Here is a 21,920-nt window from a genome sequence, read left to right on the forward strand (position 1 = left end):
ATATATAGAGAGGACACACCTACATTTATACATCATACTGGACATCGTACTGTACCTTTTTTCTTACACTTCTCGCAGCCGTTCTTGAAGCTGTTCTTGCAGGCATTCTTGCAGCAGAGTTGAACGATGCCAATGGTGAAGAGGACGGCAAGGAAGGTGAACCCCGCGGCGATGCCCACGGCCTCTGAGTTTACTCTGCTCCCTGCAGTGCCACACAGAGATGGCATGGGGGTCAGAGGCCACAGAGAGAGGGACAGGGTAAGGGTCACACAGTAAGGGAGAGGAGGGATTGGGTCATAGGTCATGCAGTAGGGGAGAGAACAGTAAGGTCATAGGTCACATGGTAAGGGAGTGAAGGGTAGGGTAGGGTTATACTACAGTTAAACTACATGAGATACGTAGTCAGATAGGGCTGTTTCATCGCATCACTTCATCATCCCCCGCCATCAACAATGCCAGATGGGAGAGAAGCACAGGTACAATCTTTTTGTCTGCTTCCTGTGTCTTCATGCATCACACACACGCCTGGCTAGCTAGCTATGTTTACTCTCTCACTCCCTTCTAGCTGATGGTGGCAATATTTCCCTTAGTATGTTGATAAGTGTTTAGCAGATTAGCTGTTCGTTATTTTAGCAATTTATAAGACATCATAGCCATCTGTTAGCTTAACAAATGAATCTATAGGATTCTGTCAGGAGAAAATTTGATGCTTGTTAGATTCAGCTCATTTCGGGCCCAATAAGCTAAATTACAATAAAAACTAAAACTGTGACTGTTATTGAGTTTCCAAGGCTGTGAGGAAGCTGAACAGCAGGAAGATACACTTCCTGCTCATACAGGAAATACGGAGCTGACCACACAACACACAGTGACCTACAGTAGAAACAGCTTCACACTTCAGTCACACTAGGCCTGCGTAAGTCAGATCTCCTCCTCTACCAAAGCGTCTCACCAGAACTGCCCATGCCTCGTCCAGTTGTTTGCTTTTGCTCGCTTTCTCCTCCTTCTCTGCTTCTTCTCTTTCGAGCGATGCTCTGTGTCAATCCCTCAGTCCGTGTCCTCAGTCATAGCCCCTGTCTTCAGCTGACTGCTACTGAGACCATCCACAGCACTGAACCTTAGCTCTCTCCTTCCTCTCTGTGTGTGTCCTGCGTCAGCGACTTACCAGCTTTACTTCTCAAACTGGTCCGTCCTCATTCTCCTGCCTATCATCTGGGTTTTGACAAACCCTCCCACCCTTGTTTTCCTTTTGTAAACCACGCTGTGTCTGTCTCATTCAGGCTGTGTTCCGGTCCTTTCTCCCTCCCAGCCCCGGCCCTGTCTCCTTCCTCATGCCCCTTGGTGAACAGAGGTGAGTTCATCTATTTTTATCTGACTATGTCACGGACATCATTCAACGCTGAGAAGGAGGACAATAAAGCTAGACACCAACAAAAACTAGATTTGACTTTGACTATTTGGTGATGGATTTCTTATGTCCTACCCCAGTCGTCATTTTTGACGAGAGCTTCTCTGTTGGCAGGCCTTCCAGTATCTGTAACTGAGGAGTGAAAAGATATTTGGACCGATTGGATCTTTCTCTGTTTCTCTCAGCTGGCCTTCTGGAGGGCACTGTTAGGCAGGTGCCAGCAGGTCTCTCAGGTGTGACCCTGTTATCATACTCAAGCCTCAACACGATGACCTCTTTGTCTGCCCTTCATGATCAGCTCAACTCTTCAATTTAGCATTTTCCCAAATCCCCAAAGCTTCATTTTAAACCACACAAATTAATGTAAAATGTTAACCTTTTCTCCACTTTACTGTAATTATATCTGATTCATTTTCTATTTAATCTTGAACCTATCCAGCTCAGTTCCCAGAGCAGCGTTCTGCCCGGCTCACCTGGTTCTTCTCAGGTGAGTGAGGCCTCCTGGTGGCAGGAGGAGGTTTGACGCCCCACTGTTCTCTCCACTCCACTGATTTCTCACACGATAACATATTTCAACATCTGTTTCAAAATCACTATGAGGAGTCTCAGTCTATTTATAGGGCTTTCCACGTGCACTGACACATTAACACATTAACAAACACAGACATTCACAGAAATACTGACAGACACACACACTGGCTACGCCCCCCCCCCCCCACACACACACACACACACTATTATTTTTTGGATGACGTACACATTATTTGGTAATTTTGTTATTTGTAATACACAGTGATGTAGCTCACAGTGATTGCATAATACCAGCGCGGCACTAAGACATTCAGGAGTCATGTGTTGAAAAGGCTATCAGGGCCTCTCACAGTGAGGAGGGTCCCAGTCAGGTCCAGTCAGGTCCAGTCAGGCCCAGTGAGGCCCAGTCAGGTCCAGTCAGCTCCAGTGAGGCCCAGTCAGATCCAGTCAGATCCAGTCAGGTCCGGTGAGGCCCAGTCAGGCCCAGTCAGACCCAGTGAGGCCCAGTGAGGCCCAGTCAGGTCCAGTCAGCCCAGTCAGCCCAGTCAGGCCCAGTGAGGCCCAGTCAGGTCCAGTCAGGCCCAGTCAGGTCCAGTGAGGCCCAGTGAGGCCCAGTCAGGTCCAGTGAAGCCCAGCGAGGCCCAGTCAGGTCCAGTGAGATCCAGTCAGGCCCAGTGAGGCCCAGTCAGACCCAATGAGTTCCATGTTCTCTTCACTGTCAGGTCCAGACAGCCACTGGCTCTGTCTGAGTGCCAGTTCTCCTTCTCTCCCCTTCTGTCCCTCTCAAGGACAGATGGAGAGATGGAGGAACGAAGAGATGAAGGGAGAGGTTGACACATCTATGCAGGAAGTGATAGAGAGAAGTTGGAGAGAGAAAGAGAGAGTGGGAGAGACAGGGAGAGTGAAATTGAGATTTCCTTCCACTACCCAGATCTAGTTCTCATTTCTGGTCAGAAGGGCAGGGGTGCCAGGAAAGTGCCTGTGGTTGGTGCATTACTCCAGGAAATGCTGGTGTGATGATGCTGTGAATGACAACATCACATTAATGACGAGAGCTTGACACAATGGAGGATGTTGTTAGCAGGTAGATGGGAAAAAAAGGATTGTTCTGAGCCAGGCAGAGTCAACATGTTAGTCACCACCGAGACCAACTCATCACAACTTAGACAAATAATGGATTGGTCATGTTTTGTTTTTCTGGTTTTGAGCTTTCAGTGTATTTTGGGCGGAGAGTTTAACTGTTTTATGTGACATAAGTGCAATTCTAATCAGAGACGACAGAATTTTTTCTATTCATTGTACCTCACTTCCTGAAATGAGGCACCACTCCCAGCTGCATTGTTACAGAACGATTTGAGATGGATCAAACTGAGACCACAGCCAGGATATGTAACAGTAATATTTCAACTGAGATGACGGAGACACACACACACACACAGTCAGTGGTTGGGTGAGCATGTGCTGGCAGTGGTGGTGTTGTGTTACATTTACATTACATTTAGTCATTTAGCAGACACTATTATCTAGAGCGACTTACAGTAAGTAAACGGACATTCCCCAGAGGCAAGTAGGGTGAAGTGCCTTGCCCAAGATCACAACGTCAATTTTCACGGCCTGGAATCGAACAGGCAACCTTCTGATTACGGTAATAGCCTGATTCCCTAACCGCTCAGCCATCTGACTCCCCGTCATGCGTGTGTGTGTGTGTGTGTGTGTCAGTGAGGTGGTGTCATTACGGTCATTGCTTTGTTTGAATGGCTCAGTCGGCTGCTTGAGCAACACCTCAAACAGACAGAGAGGAAGAGAAGGGAAAGAGGGAGGAGATGTGGGGAATGGGAAAGAGGAAGAGAGGGGGAAAGAGGGAGGAGATGTGGGGAATGGGACAGAGGAAGAGAGGGGGAAAGAGGGAGGAGATGTGGGGAATGGGAAAGAGGAAGAGAGGGGGAAAGAGGGAGGAGAGAGGGAAAGACGGAGGAGGGTTGTAAAGTGACAATAAAACTGCTTTAGAGTGTGTCAACATTACCAGTAAAACATTCCCGTTGTTTCAAGTAAGAGATTGCCGGTTTCTGTCTTCAGACCGGGCCAACTGAATACTTTAGGACTTCTAGGTGGAGCACATACCTCTGTCTAGTCACCCTTTCCACCTCTAGCTCCTACCACCTGCCCCAGACTACCAGACAAGTCTTGAGATAACCAGTGGACACGGACCAGGAACATCCTACATCTCTGCTCCCACCACATGTACAGTAAGTGTAGATCTTTTTAGTCATGTCTGGGGAAAATGTTCCAACCTTCTGTTTCTTCTGGTGATGTTTGTGTAATTAGTAATATGCAGTTCAAAAGCATGTGTGCAGATCTTGTTTTTCTGTACTCAATGGTAATTGGTAATCATGTTATGATTTGTTGAAACCAACCACTATCTTGGCATTATACGTGTGGTCTTTTCAATGTCTTCCAAACCAGAACTCCATGTATTTGTTATCAAGTTTCCGGGTTCAACAGTACAAATCTGTAAATGTTTTACCTGTGTAACTCAGTGTACTGCAGGGTGTCTGGAGTGAACTGACAACACTTAATGATGTACAGTACAGAAGCTCCATCTCTGACGATAGCTTGATCTCTGATAGTGTGCAGAATCCTTGACCACTAATCACCCCTGCTCCAGTCTCCTGGACACTGTGTATTGGACTCTGAGGCCGATATTCAATCAATACATGAAATTGACAAAGCAGATGGGGGGGGGGGGGGTGTCCTGCCCCAATGTCCATTGTTCCATACCTGAAGGGTGGCTGAGCAGGGGGTCAAGGTTCAAAAGGTCAAGACTTCAAACAGTCCGGGTTGCACATTTATAATCAACTGCTGCTCAGAACAGAGGAGCAGACTCTCTTTCTCCTGGTTTGCTTTCTTTATTTTTTCCCTCTCTCTCTTTCTCATTTAATCTCCATCTATTTCTCTCTCTCACTCTCTTTCGCCAAATCTGTCAAAATATATCCAAAGCAGGGGGGTCAAATCGGGGGTTCAGATGCCTGAGCGGTTAGAGAGTCGGGCTATTAATCAGAAGGTTGTTGGTATGATTCCTGGCTGTGCCTAATGACGTTGTGTCATTGGGCAAGGCACTTCACCCTACTTGCTTCGGGGAGAATGTCCCTGTACTTACTGTAAGTCACTCTGGATAAGAGCGTTTGCTAAATGACTAAATGTATGTGCAAATCTGTCCAAATCTATCTCCATATCCCTCTATTTCTAATTTTCCCTCTGTTTCGGTCTCTCTTTATCTCTGAATGAGATCTGTGTCATAGAGCTTTTATCATTCTATTCAAGACAGATGGTGGTGTTTCAATGGGTAAATGTGTCACAGATTCCCTATAGGACAAGCTATCCTACACATAACTGGAAACTAGGAAGTAGGGCATGGCTGTGGAGCCTTGTCTGTAACTGACGTTCAGCAGAGATGTTAGCCGACGTCAAACAGTTCTCAGTGACATATCGCCGTCCTGGTGGTTCGACTGGGAAGGAAGCGTAGGAGAAGTGGCAGCAGGGGTCTGAAGGGGTGTCAGGTTCAGCCCCTCGGGAACACGACTACGTCTGCTGGCACCTCGCCCATGTGGGTTACCGTAATCCAGGTGGAGTTGAAGAGGCCGGGAAGGAGAGGGAAGTAGGGCTGGCAGGTGTTTGTGGGAATGTGTAACAGTGCTGACACAGTAACACAGAGAGGGAGACGGGGGAGTGGTCTGTGTCAGGAGGATCTTGTTGCCGGTTCTGAGTTGATGAGGGTGACGTCCCATGGTATTTACGAAACTCTTGAGGCAGTTTGGGTTCAGAAGTTGATGCTAAATCAAGTGACGCGTGATTGTCTGAGTCATTAGGCAGTGATACTAATTTGTCACGTTTTCCTAATGACCATCATAACAAGACAGTCAAGAGAGTCAAGCACACCCTGCCCTGAGGATTTTAGTGCAAACACACACACACACATAAACACACATGCACATACATACACAGAGACACAAACACGCACACAATTGGTGTCTTTTTAACTGACATGTTTTGGCTACATAACGTTGAAGTTGGATAAAGCATGCAAGATGTAAAAGTACAACATGGAAAAATAGAAAAAGGAGGATTAGTGAAGAAAGAAGAGAATGAGAAGGAGACAAAGACAAAAGAAAGATTTTAAACAAAACACACAACCTAACTATCTACCAGCTTTGGACAGCGGGAGTGAGTGGGAGGAGAGAAGAGGGAGGCACCCACAGGTAGAGAGAAAGAGGAGGGCCTAAAGGTGTCCAGTTACCAGAAGTGGCTGAGTTGTGTTTGTTGGCAGCAGGGCCATTTACCACAAATCCCAGAGGAGCTGTGTAGCGTGGAAACACATCAATATACGCCGACAACTCTGATTAGAGCCACGGGACTTTGCAGTCAGGCAAGTTTGGCAGCCCGCAAGACAGCTCTAGTTACAAAGCTTTTGAGTTAGAAACAAAGAACTGGGAAAAGGAAGGGGGACAAATATTGTAAAGAGAAAGAGAGAGGGAAAGGGAGTGAGAGAGAGAGAGAGAGAGAGAGAGAGAGAGAGAGAGAGAGAGAGAAAGAGAGAGAGAGAGGGTAAGGAGAACTCTTAGAAAGACAGAGCTTTGGTGGAAGGTGGAGAAGTCATCTTGGGAGTTCCACAACCAGAGAGAGAGAGGGACCTTGCTTGTTCCCTGTCCCCATAAAAGGAAGTGTTTCTGGGCCTGTGGAGGAGCACCATGAGGGTAAGTGAACCTTCCACATAGGAACAACCGCCAGCTCAGACTGCAAACTGTCCCACATTAGGGTTTAGAAAAGACACAGGTGAGGTAAGATGTCAGGTTTGGACTGCAAGAAACAAAGAAGTCCTATGTGATATTGCATGTTGTAAAATAACATTTAAAATGGGCTTTCTGTGACATGGTACTTAAAGTATAATCACACACTGTGTGAACAGTGTCCGCCTGTGGCCATAGCCTCCTGGTCACCTAATGAACTCTGACCAGTGACTGTTTAACAACATACTCTGAGTTTGAAGGTGTACGTGTGTGTTTGTGTGTGTGTTTAGTATCCAGTATGTGTGTGGGCATGGGCGTGGGCATTTTGAAATGTCACATGCAGCTCTCCAAAATAATTAGTTTACATTACACATACACATAAAAAAAGAGAGAAAGCAAGATCTTGTCAGACCCATCATGCCCCAGATTCTCTCTGCAGAACCAGTCCCTGAGTGACCCAGTTGTGCTCGTGGATGCCATTACTGTACACACTTGGGACCGCCTTCACCCTGGCCAGACTGTGGGAAAACTGTGCCAAACTGAAAATATTCAAATGGAAAGCTAACTAGCTAACTTACTAACAAGCTAACTACTGCTACTGTACTTTCCTACTAACTTTCTAAGTGTGTTGATTAACCCCCAAGTGCACATTTTTCTCTCTAATGGGGGGTTTCTTACCGCTTATAGGGGATCTGGGTTAATCTCAGCCCCAACCCTTCATTTTAAACACCGCTCCTTGTCCTGGCAGTTCTCCTGCCAACATGCTTTACTGGGGGACAAACTCCACCACCAATTGTCATCATGGGAACATGAGATTAGCAAACAGCCCGTATCAAACTCCACTATAAACAACAATCATGGGACCAATAGATGATGAATCTGGCCACACCTAAGTGCTTAGCGTTAACTGACACGAGGTATGATATAACTGCGGTTGGTGAAAATACTTTGACGTGGGTATCAATGTCAGTTTTAAATCAAACTTTCAACCGCAACGTTTTTTTGAGCAACTATTTTTCTGTGTGGATATCTAGTTGAGCTTTGTCTTATGTCAGCTGGTGTCATGACTGGTTTGAAGAGGCAGAGCAGGTCTTTAGGGAGTTCTGTCATTCTAGAAGGTGACCTAAGCCCTTAGCTGCACTCCTCCCCTAGGTTTGCATTCTTTGTTTCTGTTCTTGTTTGTTGTTTGTATGTCAGCTTGTTCCTCATCACACTGCTGTATGCTGAGTGTGTGTATGTGAGTGTGTGTGTGTGTTCTTCTACCAGTACCCATATTCAAATGCAGTTTCGATCATTATGCAAATACCATCCCCTGTGTTTGGCCTTGTATAGAGAGTCTTGACTTTTTGGATCCACCCAATGTAACCACACTAAACAAACACAAAAACGATTAGATTTCCTTATTCAACCATCTCACATACATCAGAGTTTAAAATATTTTCAGAATCACCTTACCTTATCAGACAGAGAAATAGATCGGGTCATAACCATACAGCGTTTTAGACAGAACACAATATGATTGTCTGTTCTTACGTTACACCAGCAGACACTTGGAGGCTGCATGCAAACAAAGCAGACAGCATCCTCTAGAACACACACAACAAGAACCCTCCCTCTTTGTCTCCCTCACACCCTTTGTGTCAGAGAATAGATGCTATGTGTGTTGACCAGGGCAATGGCTTTGTGATCTTTCTCCTCTTCTCCCTCCTCCTCTTACTCAGATATATGTGTTATTGAGAGTGCTGCTACTGTAGGTACAGTGTACCGGAGGCTGTATGGTGGAGGCAGAACAGTAGAGGCAGTTTGGTGGAAAGAGCTGAATGGCAGTCCTGTCAGTAGACCTCTCTCTCTCCCTCTCTCTCTCTCCCTTATCCAAAACAGCAGCTCAGTCAGAGAACCTGTCCATCCACATTCCAATCCCTCCCCGTGTGTCTATGTGTGTGTGTGTCTATGTGTGTGTGTGTGTGTGTGTGTGTGTGTGTTACTCTCTGTTGAACATCATCACGAGAACAGAACAGAATAACAGAAGTACTTATGCTGATTATATTCAAGTCACTTCCACATTTGCAGAATCAATGTAAAAATTTAACAGTCAAAATGTATTGAAGTACTTACTGTAAAAGCAGGTTAGGGCATGTGTGTATATGTGAATATGTGTGTGTTCGCTAAATCCTTTTTTTGGCTGTTTACCATCTGGCCAACAGTTTATTGTAACTGAACACTTGAGGACGTGTGTGTGTGTTTGTGTGTGTGTGTGTGCGTATGTGTGTGTGTGTGTTTGTGTGTGTGTGTGTGTGTGTAGAAAACTGTTTTTCTGTCCATCCAATGAACAGCATGGTGATGAATTTGATTATATTATTATCGTGATGGTGAGATTGACGAGATCACTGTACGTTAGGTGTGCAGTGTGTGTGTGTGTGTGGGGGGGGGGGGGTTCTGTGTGTGAATGCCTGACAGTATACAACACTTATTATTGTGCTGACGGGAGTATTATTTGTTGATCTGTAATGACGGCCGTGCGGCCTTTGTGACGTCAAATGCAGAGCAGGTCACATGACTTGCAGTTTCCCTCTGGTCTGTCCTATCACAGTGTAACTGGAGGTATTATGAGCATGTGTAGGCTTGCCAGGGTCTCCAACCTCCATCTCTGGGCCTCCAGCCTCTATCCGTAGGCCTTCAACCTCTGCAACGGGGCTCAGTTGATACATTTCAACTGCTAAAAGCTTCTTCTCAGAACAGAAAGATTAGATGATTTGTCCAACATCTAATTACAGAGTGTTCCTGCCTTACAGGAGGAGAAGGCTGGGCACATGGTTAGCTGATCAAATTAAAACTTACGTTAATTATCATGATGCTAAAAATATTTTTTCTCTCTATTTGTGTCTTTCCCTTGGTCTCCCTCTCTCTCTTTATCTCTCTTCCCTCTCTCCCCTACATCCAGACTGCTACCACAATTGCAGTATTAGAGAGTACTAGACCCCTGCATCCTACTGAACCAGGTTGGTGATTACCTAATATTATTAAAATGCTATAATGTCGGAGTGTGTGTCTTTGTCCAGATTTCCCACGCTTACATGGAGTAAGAGGTTCCTCTTTTTTCTCTCCCACAATTTCTCTTACATCCCTCCCTCCCCCAGTCGTCCCCAGGCCCGGCAGACGCAGAAAGTCCATGACGGTCCCACTGAAACCCCAGAAGGAGGGTTCAAAGAGCAGGAGGGTTGTGTTCACGGTCCTCACTGTACTGGTGGTACTGGGAATACTGGCCACAGCTATTTTCTTCAGTAAGTACACTAAGGGAACTGTTGTATCCTTCAGTTAGTCCACTGGGGCAGTGGTCTTTAACCCTGGTCCTGAGGGCCCACTGCTCTACTTGTTTTAGATGTTTCCCTGCTCCAACAAACCTGATACACCTGGTAAATGGATGGGTCATTATCAGGGTTTTGCATGGCTTGTCAATGGCCCATTCGTTTGAATTAGGAATGTTGGAGCAGGAGTGGTCCCTGTGGACCACTGCACTAGGGGATAGTTGTTCACTTCATTAAGAATACTAGGGAACAGTTGTATACTTCATTTGTAGTTCAAGAGAACAACATAGAACTCTAAGGGATTCTCCACTCCTCTTTCCTCTCCTCTCCCCTCTCCCCTTTCCCCTGTCCCCTGTCTCCTTTCTCTTCCCCTTCCCCTTCTCTCCTCTCCTCCCCCAGTCAAGCAGTTGATCGACAGCAAGTTCTTCTTCTGCTCAAGCTCAGTGAGGTTCATACCTTTAGACCAGGCTTGTGATGGCAAGGAGGACTGTTCAGCGGGAGAGGATGAGAAAACCTGTGTGTCCAGTCTCACAGTCAACACCATCTTTCCAGGTAATACACACACACATCCACACACGTACACACACACACACACTTGTACACACACAAGCACTGAGACGTCACTGTACAAACACTGAGACACAGAGAGACTCCATGATACATGGACATAGATATAGATATATATAGCTATACATGTCTTCAAGAATCTCCCGACCCCCCTCTAGTGCGTCTCCTGGGCAACAGCAGTGTGCTGCAGGTGTACAGTTCTGGGCCGGGCTGGATGACTGTGTGTAGTGATGACTGGACCCAACAGCACACAGACACAGCCTGCAAACAGCTGGGATACACACAGTGAGTTCTGAACAAGAGACTTGTCTTTCTCTCTCACACACACGCCCTCTCTCTCTTTCTTCTTCCTTTTGTCACTCTCTCTTGTTCTTTCCATACCTCTCCCCCTCTCTCTACCTCCTTTCATAAGTCAATGGAACTAGATGGACTAGTATTCCAATCAGGTTGAGACTGAACACAAAGGTGTTTCCCTCAGTGACCTCAGCTTAAAGAGTTCCTGGAAGTGACAGCCAAGATGGCTTCCACTTAGGCTATTCCAAAGCCATGTGTGGTTACATATAATAGAATGTTCAGTTTATTCCACCTAGTTTCAAGGCAAGTTTGATTCATCGGGACAATTTAAAAACTCTGCTGTCTCTCCTTGCTGTCCCCCCCCCCCCCCTCCCCCCCAGGACCCCCAGCAGCCGTCCTGTCCAGGTGGGGACCCTTTCCTCGGCCATCAAGACCGGAGTCTTTTCAGGCGCCATCGCCGCCTCCAAGACCACGCCCATACACCTCTCTGTCACCCAACGGTAAGCAGCAGGGAGTCTGGGAGGCCTCTGTAACGGAACCTCCAGCCAGGGACTACAACCTCCATCTCTGGGCCTCCAGCCTCTATCTGTAGGCCTTCAACCTCTGCAACCAGTTGATCAATTTCAACTGCTAAAAGCTTCTCAGAACAGAAAGACTAGATGATTTGCCTAACTAAGTGTTCCTGCCTTACAGAAGAAGGCTGGGCACGTGGTTAGCTGGTAACAGTGCTATACTACATCATTGCATGGTCTAATGTTACAAAGGTTAGCTAAAAGAAGATAAGAAGATTAATATTACTCCTGTCCGTATGGTGTGGAGTGCCATAGGCTGGTTAAACAACTGGTTCAACAATTCAGGCAGAGACAATAGACTGTCTAGATTCACCCCCTCCATATCTCTCTCTCTCCCCCCTCTCTCTTTGGTTTCTGTGCCCAACCTTGAATTTGTACTTATCTCTCACTTACACACACACTCTCTTTAATATGTTCTTTCTCTTTATTTCCATAAATAGAGGTCATGTACATTGTAATATTTTCAGGAGACTGGAAACAACCAGTGTGACTGATCATGAGTGTGTGTGTGTGTTAATACTGTTTTCTGTGTGTTGACAGCAAAGTGTGCTCCTCAGGGTCTGTGATCTCCTTGACTTGCTCAGGTAAGCCTGGTCTCTCAGATGGCACACACACACACACACACGTGTGATTCACGCTCCCTCCTCCCTCCACCAGTCATTGTGAAAGGGGTTTTCCTAGCAGAGAACGTTTGAGAGTGGTCACCACATCAACATGATAGAACACAGGTGCCAGCACGCCTGCTCTGACTCCCTGTCCCTCTCAGGACCTGTTAGGCAGGTTGACACATGTCAACACACTAGGAGCAGGCCCACACATGCACAGCTAACAGGCCTGAAGCCTCCCTCCGTCCCCAGGCAGTCAGACAGCATGAGACAGGCAGGACGACATGCCCTCCTGACAGTCAAACACTAAGCCCAGGAATGTTTAGCGCCCAGAGATGTTGCTCGCATTCCCTTTACTTTCAATGTTACTTTTTCAGGTTGCGTACTGAGTAAAAATGTGCTGAATGTGACTTTTAGTGGTCAAACCTTTGACATTATTTTTGTCTTTTTGGTGTGTGTATGCGTGTATGTGTGTGTGTGTGTGTGTCAGACTGTGGGCATGTGGGGATCCAGGAGCGTATTGTGGGGGGTTCTGACGCCGTCATAGAGAACTGGCCCTGGCAGGTCAGCCTGCAGCAGAACGGACAGCACTCCTGTGGAGGCTCGCTGGTGTCACCTTACTGGGTCGTCACGGCAGCACACTGCTTCTCTGGGTTAGTAGTCACACACACACACACACACAGGGTTGACATGCACATATTCATATACCCAGACAGACACACACAGAGGCAGACACATGCTCGCACACACAAGACATTCCACACAAAAAATTACGTTTTCCTCTGTGAACTTCACTTCATCCTTCCCCCACCTCAACTCCCTTGCATCTACTCTCCACCCCACCTCCTCTCCTCCCCCCTCCCCCCTCCCTTCCTATTCTCCTCCCCCCTGCAGGAGTAAGAAGGAGGTGAGCAGGTGGAGGGTGGTGTCAGGGAGGACCTACATGGGGACTCTGGGAGGCTCCAGTGTGGACAGGATCATCCTGAACGGAGAGTATCGCCCCGCTGTCAACGACTACGACCTGGCCATGATGAGGCTCAGCAGCCCCATCGCCGTGGGAGGTAACCATAGCGACGTACTCCTCATCACTGTTGAAGGCTCCCATAGCAACACACGCTTTCTCACTGTAGAAGGTTCCCATTGCAACAGTCTTCCTTGTTGTGAGATGAAGTTGAACTTTAATGTATACTGACTTCTAGTGGTCATAGTGTATAACAGGACATGTTTCTATGAGCCTTGTTTTAATGGTGGGAAGCAGGGGCGTCGCTAGATCCTTTTCACTGGGGCACGTGTCCCAGTATAAATCTGCTGTGCCCCAGTAAAATCAAAAGTTTTAACTATTTACTTTATTAGTCAGTGAAGTAATTTAAATTGAGAATCCCGGAAAAAATAAACCCAGTAACCCAATCAACGCTTGTAAAAGTGTTTAACCGAAAACACAAACCGATGCATGCAGAATTCCATGTTCCACACATGAAGCGCTCAAATGAATGCGAAAAAATGTGTGCGCTAGCATTAACTATTGATGTCCCTCCCATAGCTGATATCAAACTTGCGTCCCTGAACTGTTGTATAGTGGGTTAAGCAAGGGGAGTTTCTATATCCTAGTAGTGCATTGTGCACAGCAAGCTTGAAAGAAAAAATTGGGATATGAATGGGGGCCTGTGCCCCAGTAGAGTTTTATGTCTAACAACGCCTCTGGTGGGAAGCTAATTCTTTCAGAAAATGACTCCTGTCTTTGACTGTAAATAGGGACTACAGGTATACATTCCCAAATGACTGAGTTAGCACTAAAGAGGAAATACTGATAAAGATGTACCGTTGTGTAATTGTAATCATCATTGTGTGTTTATGAATATGTAGAATTAAAGTGTCTTTGTGAAACCCCATGACAATCATATGTAACCCGTGTGTGTGTGTGTGTGTCCCAGGGTCACGTCTGCCAGTGTGTCTGCCCCCCAAGGATTTGTACCTCCCTGCTGAGGCCTCCATGGTGGTGACAGGCTGGGGATACCTGGAGGAGAAAGGTGAGCAACCCCCTCTGCCTCATCATCTTCATCATTACCACCATCACCATCATCTTCAACACCATCATCACCATCATCTTCAACACCATCATCCTCTTTCTTCTGATCATCTCCTCCCTCCAGGGAAGGTATCTCCAGTGCTCCAGAAGGCCAGCATCCCCCGCATCTCCCCGTCTCAGTGCTCCAGTCCCAACGTCTACGGCTCCGCCATCACTCCCAGGATGTTTTGCGCCGGCTTCCTGGAGGGCAAGGTCGACGCCTGTCAGGTAAGAGGACACGCCCCCCCTCCCCCCCCCCTCCCCTCCACATACACGGGCAACAGGAAGTTCCTGAACCATTAAAGACCACAGCCCATACCAGGAAATATCTGACCCTGCTGACCTGTGACCCTGGTGCTGCGTCTCTAGGGCGACAGTGGCGGCCCCCTGGTCTACCTATCGGGGCGCTGGAGGCTGGTGGGCGTGGTCAGCTGGGGGGTTGGCTGTGCGAGGGCGGGCCGTCCAGGAGTCTACTCTAACGTGGATGAGATGCTCAACTGGATACACACTGTCATGGAGGTGAGTGGAGCTGTGTGTGTGTGTATCAACGTTTTTTTTTGCATTCACAAGATCAAACAATATATACATGACATGTAACAATATACTTTCACTGTTGTCATTCAGGTTTGACCGACAATATTTTGTTGTTGACAATACCGGTTTTGTTTTTATAGGCAAACCCTTGAAGTTCCACACCGTGATCTACTACTACTGCACTGAGCACGTGTCTCAGAGAGAGAGAGAGAGAGAGAGAGAGAGAGAGAGAGAGAGAGAGAGAGTGTGAGTGTGTGAGAGAATGAAAGAAAAATGGAGTGAGAAGCACTGAGAAGAGACAGAAATCTTCAGAAAACACACCAATACAACACACTCGCTCTCATTGGTTCATTCCATGTAGTTGTAGGTGCTATCTCAGGGGACCATATGGTCGTAACACACACACACACACCTGGTATTAGGGATTACGGAGGTGACTGGAGGAGTGGGTACACATTTTGTAAGAGGAGGTGAACAGTGTTTACCTTTACACATGTGCAATTTGACCATTTCTTTTCATTGGTGGTGATTGATGAGGGACATATGTACTGTATACTGTTGATTGCACTCAAACATCAAGGAACGAGTGGTTTATTGTAGATATTTTAGAGAGAAACCAGCCATCCTACTTGATCATGGGAGTGCAAATGTATTCCCTGTTTGATTAATTGAACTTGAATGAGTTGTTAACTGGCCAAGTCACCAGTTTCCCCACAACAGCGTGACAGAGCCGTATATAGGACATATCCTGTACCATACTGGACCACACTGCTGAGCTGGCTCAGCTAACAAACACTGACCAGCCCTGTGATCAGCTGTCTAGACAGGTGTCTAGACCGACCGACTGTAGACTCACAACCCTGCCAGTCCCATCAGCTGAAGCCATTCCAGTCCAGGTTTTGTGCCACCTCAAGTTTTCAGCATGTTCTGGATCTGGACCTCACAGTTTTGCTGGTCCATTGAGTGTAATTGTGAAGAGAAAAATATGTATTGTACTTTTGTATATATTGTATACTTGGTGGTTGACTGTGTAAGCTGTTGGAATGTAAATAATGGATTGGTGCCATTGTTTCTGTACTTGTAAATATGATATTACATAAAAATGACAATAATGTGCAATAAATGCCTCGCTTGGACTGGCCTGGCAGGAATCTGCTGCTGTCACATCTCACACAGACCCATCCAAAACACAAAACAAAAACACAAGGTAGGTTTGTAGAAACTGGAACTGTTTATTTCCTTTCCTTGAGAGAACTTGGCTGCCATGGCTAACAGTACACACTGGCCAATAACAGAACTAGGAACTGACAAGTGTAACTGAACAGGCCAAGGGGAGCCAATGAGCAGTCAAAATGTTGGGCAGCATGGGCACCATGTAACCAAGGACAGTGAATGGAGTCATACTTTAGGTCCCATATATAAACAACACTTATCTCCTATATCCTAGCTCCATAACATAACATGGCCAGGTCTTGTACTGCATATATATGACCCTTCCTGGATAGCTGCCTAAGATCATTCGTCTCCATTCACTTGATATCAGCAGCAAGCTCTGAAGGGATTAAGATGTGGGTGATGACCTCATCAACATGTGGAAGCATCCATCAAGCATAACATGATTGGAAAGCTAGCCCATCAGACCCATACAATCACAACTCATCGACTAATCAGACTAACACAGTGCACAGCCTGGTCGGGATGCCGGCTATCTCTGTCTACGCCTGCTGGAGCCTTTGAACGGGTCAAACTCCTCCTGGGAGAATGACACAGAGAGACAGCCATGTTAAATGACATGCACATGGAACACACACACACACACACATACACACAGAGTAATCTTACCTCATCAACATTGTCATCAAACATCACACCCCTGTTAGACTGGCTCTGGCTCTGAGTGCTCCTCTTACTTGACACTGAGGAGACTTCCCTGTAAAGGGAGGGAGGGAGGGAGGGAGGGGGGACAGGGAGAGAAAGAGAGAGACAGAAAGAATGAAAGGGAGAGAGAAAGAGAAAGCGAGATGGGGAAGAGAGAAACAGAGAAATGGAAAAAGAGTGAGAATATAGGTGATGAAGAGATGGAAAGAGAGAAACATCTAGCTCCTAGATGCTTATTTAAACAATACATTGAAATCAAATACTGAACCATGATGAAACCCACGTACCATAATAACACACACAGACACACAAACACCTTACCTCTGAGTTGGTCGAGCTTTATTCACAAAGGACACATCGTCGTCATCATCATCATCATCCTCCTCAATCTAACCAGAAACAAGAAGAGATGAAGGAGGAGAGATGGATGGATGCAGCGGAACGAGAGAACCTATACTCAGACTGTCAGATTGATCACAAAAGGGAGGGTGAGATCTGGTGAGTGTGTGTGTCTGTGTTTAGACGAACATCATCTGTGTAGGACTTGGCTGTGGTCGATGCTCTGGCAGCTCTACTCGATGGAGCTCGGAAGGCTGCAGAGAGAGAGAGGGATAGAAAGAGAGAGGGAGGGACGGTGGGAGAGAGGGAGGGAGAGGGAGGGAGAGGGAGGGAGGGTGGGATGGAAGGAGAGGAATGTGGGAATGGAGAGATGTGTTGTGTGAACGAAACGGTCAGACACACCAAACTGTGGTCTGCTGCTGCGAGGTGGACCACTGACTCACCCTCCATGATGCTCCTGCTCTGGCTGGGGTTTCCCCCCGCAGCCTTCTGGGAACGACCTCGTCCTGCTGGCTTTGGTTCAGCCGCAGCTGCGTACACACACACACACACACGCACACTCATTTTTGGGCCGGTAAACTGACAGTGTTGACACACAATCACACAGCAAAAACACACACGCCCCCTAACGAACACACTCGTTTGCCATGGCGACTCACCCCTCCCTCTCCCCCGGCCGACCCCCCTCCCCCTGGTCCCCCTTCCTCGCCCGCGTGCAGGAGGGGGAGGGGCTAAGTCCTCATCAGAATCCATGGTAACGTCGTCGGGCGCGTCTGATAGATCCGGGTCTCGGTCGTTGTCGCCTCGTTCCAGACGGTGAGCTTTGGCTCTGCTGAGGGCCTGGAGAGGAGACCGATCATGATCTGTGTGTCTGTGTGCAGGTGCTGTTTGTGCATGTTTACAATTGAGTGTCTGTGAGGGTCTGGTTGGGTGTGCCTATGTTGTATGGGCGCCTGTCTGAGAGTGTCGGTGTGTGTGTGAGTGTGTCGGTGTGTGTGTGAGCGTGTGTGTGTGAACGTGTGTGAGTGGGAATGTGTGTGTGAGTCTCACCTCTCTGACCTCCTCATCCTCCTCAGCAGTGTTCTTCTTGGAGTCTCTGAAGCGCTGGATCTGAAGAGGACAAGACCGCTCATGTCTCCTCCTCTCCTCCATCTCTCCTTCACCCTTTCTCTCCTCCCCTCCAAACTCTCCTTCATCTCTCAACGCCCTCCCTTCCCTCCTCAGTCCCGACTCCCCCCCCCCCCCCTCACCTCTGAGTCCATATCCTCCTGGGAGGTCAGCCCTCGGGTCTTCAGGTGCTGCTGGGTCTTCTCCAGCTGGTAGGAGACCAGCTCCTCGATGGCATCCTTTTCCTCCTTGTCTACAAACTCCTGCACCGCCTTCCCCATGCTCTGCGCCGTCAGCAGGGACAGCTGCACCGTCTGCACACACGCACGCACGCCAGACAAACCACAGGCCCACGCACCACACACACACACAATCTCTTAAATGTGCCAAAAACACAGTGTGTGTGTGTGTGTGTGTGTGCAACATGTGTGTGAGTGTGTGTACCCTCTCGGCTGTCTGGAAGTACTCTTTCACCAGATCCTCCACTCTCAGACCATCTACAGACGTTCTGGCCAACACATGCTTAAAATCAATCTGATCATCTCCTGTAAACACACAGACGCGTGCACACACACACACACACACACACACACGAGTTTAAGCAAATGTGTGGTGCTTGTCTACCTTTGGTGATATCCTATGTATCTTTGTGTTGTGTGCGTCTATACAGACTGTAAACAAGTGTTTATAAGCAGTGTGTGTGGGTGTGTGTGTGGGTGTGTGTGGACCTTTGGCGTTGTCTTTCTTCTCTCGGTGTCGGAGGAAGTGGATGATGTCTTTGGGGTTGGCCACGCGGTCCACAAACTTCTGACTGAAGCGGTTGGCGTTGAAGGCCTCAAAACCCCCTGAGTAGTCCACCTGGGGAGACAGGAGCCTGTGTACTGGAGCAGGGGCAGGTGTGTGTGCGTGTGAGTGTGCGCGCATGTGGGTGTGTGTGTGTGTCTCACCCTGAGTCGTATGAGCGGTTTCTCTGGGGTGAGGGGGCTTCCCATCCTGTCTCTCTCTGCTTCCTCCAACATCTCTTCAACCTAACACACACACACAGACACACAATTCAGTCACAGGTTCAGCCTCAGCAGGTTACACATTACCTTAGCTGCAGCTCACATGTAAATGATAAGATGGAGACTGAGTGTGGGTGAGTGATTTTGCATGTGTGTGCGTTAGTGAATGTGTGTATGAGACTGTGTGTGTGTGTTATGGTGCGTGACCTTGCTGCAGCAGAAGTTCTCCACACGCTTGGCGACCTGGGGCGTGTCGGGGGTGAAGAGGTCAGGGTGATCTGCCAGCTCCAGGTCCTGGATGAAGAACTGTCGGACGGTCTGCAGGGGGATCTTCTGGAGGTTCATCTTACGGCCCTTCACTCTCAGAAGGCCGATGTGCCTGCACACACACACACATGAATAACTTTGTGTATGCACCTGTATATTAGTACGTATAAATACAAGGATATGGATGCATATCCACGTATGTGTGTGTGGGTCCATGGATGAATATACGTGTGTGGTTCTGATGCGTGTGTCCATGCGTGCATGTGTGTGTGTATAAATGTGTGTGTGTCCACAGTATACGTGTGTGGTTCTGATGCGTGTGTGTGTGTGTGTGTGTGTGTGTGTGTGTGTGTGTGTGTGAGAGCGTACTTCTTCACGGCCTCCCCGGGAGAGAGGGAGGTGACCACGGAGCTGCCGGGCTGCGTGACGTAGAACAGCTGCTGCTCGTTCCTGGCTGGCTCGATCAGGCACTCGTGCTCGTGCCCCCACACCACCAGGTCCAGGAAGTCATCCAGGAACTGCTCCGGGATGTAGTTAGTGGCCCCGTGCTTACTCCTGGAGAAAACACACACACAGATACACAGAGACAGGTACACACACACACGCAGATGCACAGAGACAGGCACACACACACACGCAGATGCATACACACATTTAAACCTTAATTGTATTTTGTGTTACATTTCAACAAAGACTCTCTCAACACACACACACACACACCTGTTCTGGTGGATGGTAAAGAGGTTAAACCATTTGTCCTGGTCCTCTTTGGGGCGGAGCATGGTCACCTGGTTGTTGACAAACATCCTGTACAAGCGCTCGTCAGGGATGGAACCTTCACACAGGGAACACAAACGCATCACTTCCTCTGACAAAGGAAGGTATGTTTTACACCTTGTAACATGCAATCAAACACACACACATACACACTCACCAATGCCATACAAAGCTAGTTTTGTGCTGCCTTTCTGGAGAAGGACTGGACTTATCTCTATCCTCTCTACCGATTGGCTGCGGCCGAAGTGATTGACAAGTCCAGCAGAGCTAAGCAAATCCAGCGCACATAGGCCGTCAGCCTGGGATACAGAGACACACGTTACACACACACACGGTGAATATGCCCAGTTGTTGGTACTAAACCATTGCGATAAGAGCTTACCCCTGTGGGGTCGTCATGGTTACCATGAACACTAAATACAGGAATGGAGATGTTAAGGTTGTCATCCTCATAGTTGACCCAGGGGAACCTGCACACACACACACACACGAAACAACTTAGTATATATTTGAACATGACTCGCTCAGAATTTCGCAACATAACATATACAATGTGAGAAAGAAGAGATAGACAGACGTCCAGTCAGATATACAGACAGGTACTGACTTGCTGTTGCTGAAGTTGACCGCCTGGTCGCTGAGGATGTTGAAGAGGATGGGGCTGTCTCCCATGCAGTACTGCCTCAGCAGGGAGATACAGGTGTGGAGGCAGCGACGAGACGGCTTGTTCTCATGAAACAGATCCCCTCCCAGCAGGATGAAGTCCACCTGGAGGGGGGAGGAGGGGGGAGGACAGGGGAGGAAGAGGGGGAGAGATGGAGGGGGGGGTTTGTGAGTAAGGAAACGTGAGTGACGGTTCACAAAAAGGGTTGTATTCTGTCTCTCTATTTCTCTCTCACACACACACACACACATAGGCACTGGTATACACAGACATCTACACACCTGGTTGGTTTTGGCACATTTCAGGATCTCGTCCAGGGTTTGGAAGGTGTCGTTGGCACGTACAGCATCTTTCTCCATGTAGCCTAAGTGAATGTCTGTGGCTATAAGGATCTTAAAGGTGTCCTCATCATCCCTGATAACCATGACGATAATGATCACGTTATGATAATTACTCTATGATAAATTAAAGAGAACAGGATGATAATGGTTTCTAGAAGACTTACATTGTGTTCTCTGACGTCATGTTGAGGGGGAGGACTGAGGCGTCTCAAAAGGCTTCATACAGGGTCTAAAGGGAAGAGGATGAAAGAGAGCAAGTTAAAAAACAACGATAGATATTTAGCACTATTCAATGTGTAGTTACTCTTCTTGCCTTGCCCTACCTACTCCTGCCGCATTAATAACGCTAGCTATACAGCTAGCTACTTAGCAAGCAGACTAGACAGGTGCAGATTAACCTGCAGTTAGCTTGCCAAATCTAAACAAGCGTAAGGTCAAAGGTCACAACTCAATCTTTCTTAACATAATATCATACCGAGCGATATGATGATTTAAATGTATTATAGCAGGTCTACAATCATTACCAACGATTAGCATTTTGGAATGCAGTTAACTTTCACTGTTAACATCATAAACTGTATAGATAACCGCATAGTAATTGTTAGAGCTAACTTTCTAGCAAATAAAATACAAACGTGCGGAAGTTTCGTTCCTTAACTCTGATACTATTTACCCCTGACAAACGTCCAACCCCATCCCAACTGCTTGCCTATGAAGTAGACATGCACCACGTGTGAAGACTAGCTAATATAGTAGTCTGCCTCATGTATTTACACTTAACATTTGATGAGTACCCACCACTTCACAAAAGCCCAGTGGTCGTGCCGCTCGTATGTTATGTGAGAAATGTGCTGCTTGCTTATGAACCGCCCCCCACG

At 47.5% G+C, this 21,920-nt stretch overlaps 2 protein-coding genes across 2 annotated transcripts; one reads left to right on the forward strand and one right to left on the reverse strand.

Annotated features, from left to right (window-relative positions):
- The first annotated feature begins 6,275 nt into the window (after positions 1-6,275).
- tmprss4a (transmembrane serine protease 4a) lies at positions 6,276-15,123 on the forward strand. The gene is made up of 13 exons (XM_047035366.1): positions 6,276-6,690; positions 9,665-9,722; positions 9,861-10,004; positions 10,428-10,580; positions 10,754-10,880; positions 11,270-11,389; positions 12,002-12,045; positions 12,557-12,719; positions 12,961-13,127; positions 13,998-14,093; positions 14,217-14,359; positions 14,501-14,650; positions 14,806-15,123. The coding sequence occupies exons 1-13, from the start codon at positions 6,685-6,687 to the stop codon at positions 14,815-14,817; spliced, it is 1,383 nt and encodes a 460-aa protein (XP_046891322.1). The 5' UTR covers positions 6,276-6,684; the 3' UTR covers positions 14,818-15,123.
- Positions 15,124-15,467: 344 nt separating this feature from the next.
- On the reverse strand, positions 15,468-21,910 carry mre11a (MRE11 homolog A, double strand break repair nuclease). Its single transcript, XM_047035365.1, has 20 exons — positions 21,841-21,910; positions 21,207-21,271; positions 20,983-21,115; positions 20,645-20,805; positions 20,420-20,507; positions 20,195-20,336; positions 19,981-20,095; positions 19,630-19,815; positions 19,201-19,372; positions 18,937-19,017; positions 18,718-18,847; positions 18,434-18,534; positions 18,133-18,303; positions 17,933-17,992; positions 17,542-17,722; positions 17,326-17,412; positions 17,072-17,136; positions 16,865-16,932; positions 16,508-16,595; positions 15,468-16,418 (listed from the first exon to the last, which is right to left on the reverse strand). The coding sequence occupies exons 2-20, from the start codon at positions 21,224-21,226 to the stop codon at positions 16,371-16,373; spliced, it is 2,097 nt and encodes a 698-aa protein (XP_046891321.1). The 5' UTR covers positions 21,227-21,271; positions 21,841-21,910; the 3' UTR covers positions 15,468-16,370.
- Positions 21,911-21,920: the final 10 nt, after the last annotated feature.

This window comes from Hypomesus transpacificus, chromosome 15, assembly GCF_021917145.1.
Source record: "Hypomesus transpacificus isolate Combined female chromosome 15, fHypTra1, whole genome shotgun sequence".
NCBI classification, from domain to species: domain Eukaryota; kingdom Metazoa; phylum Chordata; class Actinopteri; order Osmeriformes; family Osmeridae; genus Hypomesus; species Hypomesus transpacificus.

Excerpts from the sequence above, each read along its gene's own strand:
- tmprss4a (XM_047035366.1), top strand. Across the intron at positions 11,390-12,001 it reads CACCTCTCTGTCACCCAACG|CAAAGTGTGCTCCTCAGGGT; the intron begins GTAAGCAGCAGG and ends GTGTGTTGACAG. Across the intron at positions 12,720-12,960 it reads GCAGCACACTGCTTCTCTGG|GAGTAAGAAGGAGGTGAGCA; the intron begins GTTAGTAGTCAC and ends TCCCCCCTGCAG.
- mre11a (XM_047035365.1), bottom strand. The coding sequence starts at position 21,226 with ATGACGTCAGAGAACACAAT. Across the intron at positions 20,337-20,419 it reads ACCATGACGACCCCACAGGG|GCTGACGGCCTATGTGCGCT; the intron begins GTAAGCTCTTAT and ends TCTGTATCCCAG. Across the intron at positions 18,848-18,936 it reads AACCGCTCATACGACTCAGG|GTGGACTACTCAGGGGGTTT; the intron begins GTGAGACACACA and ends CTGTCTCCCCAG.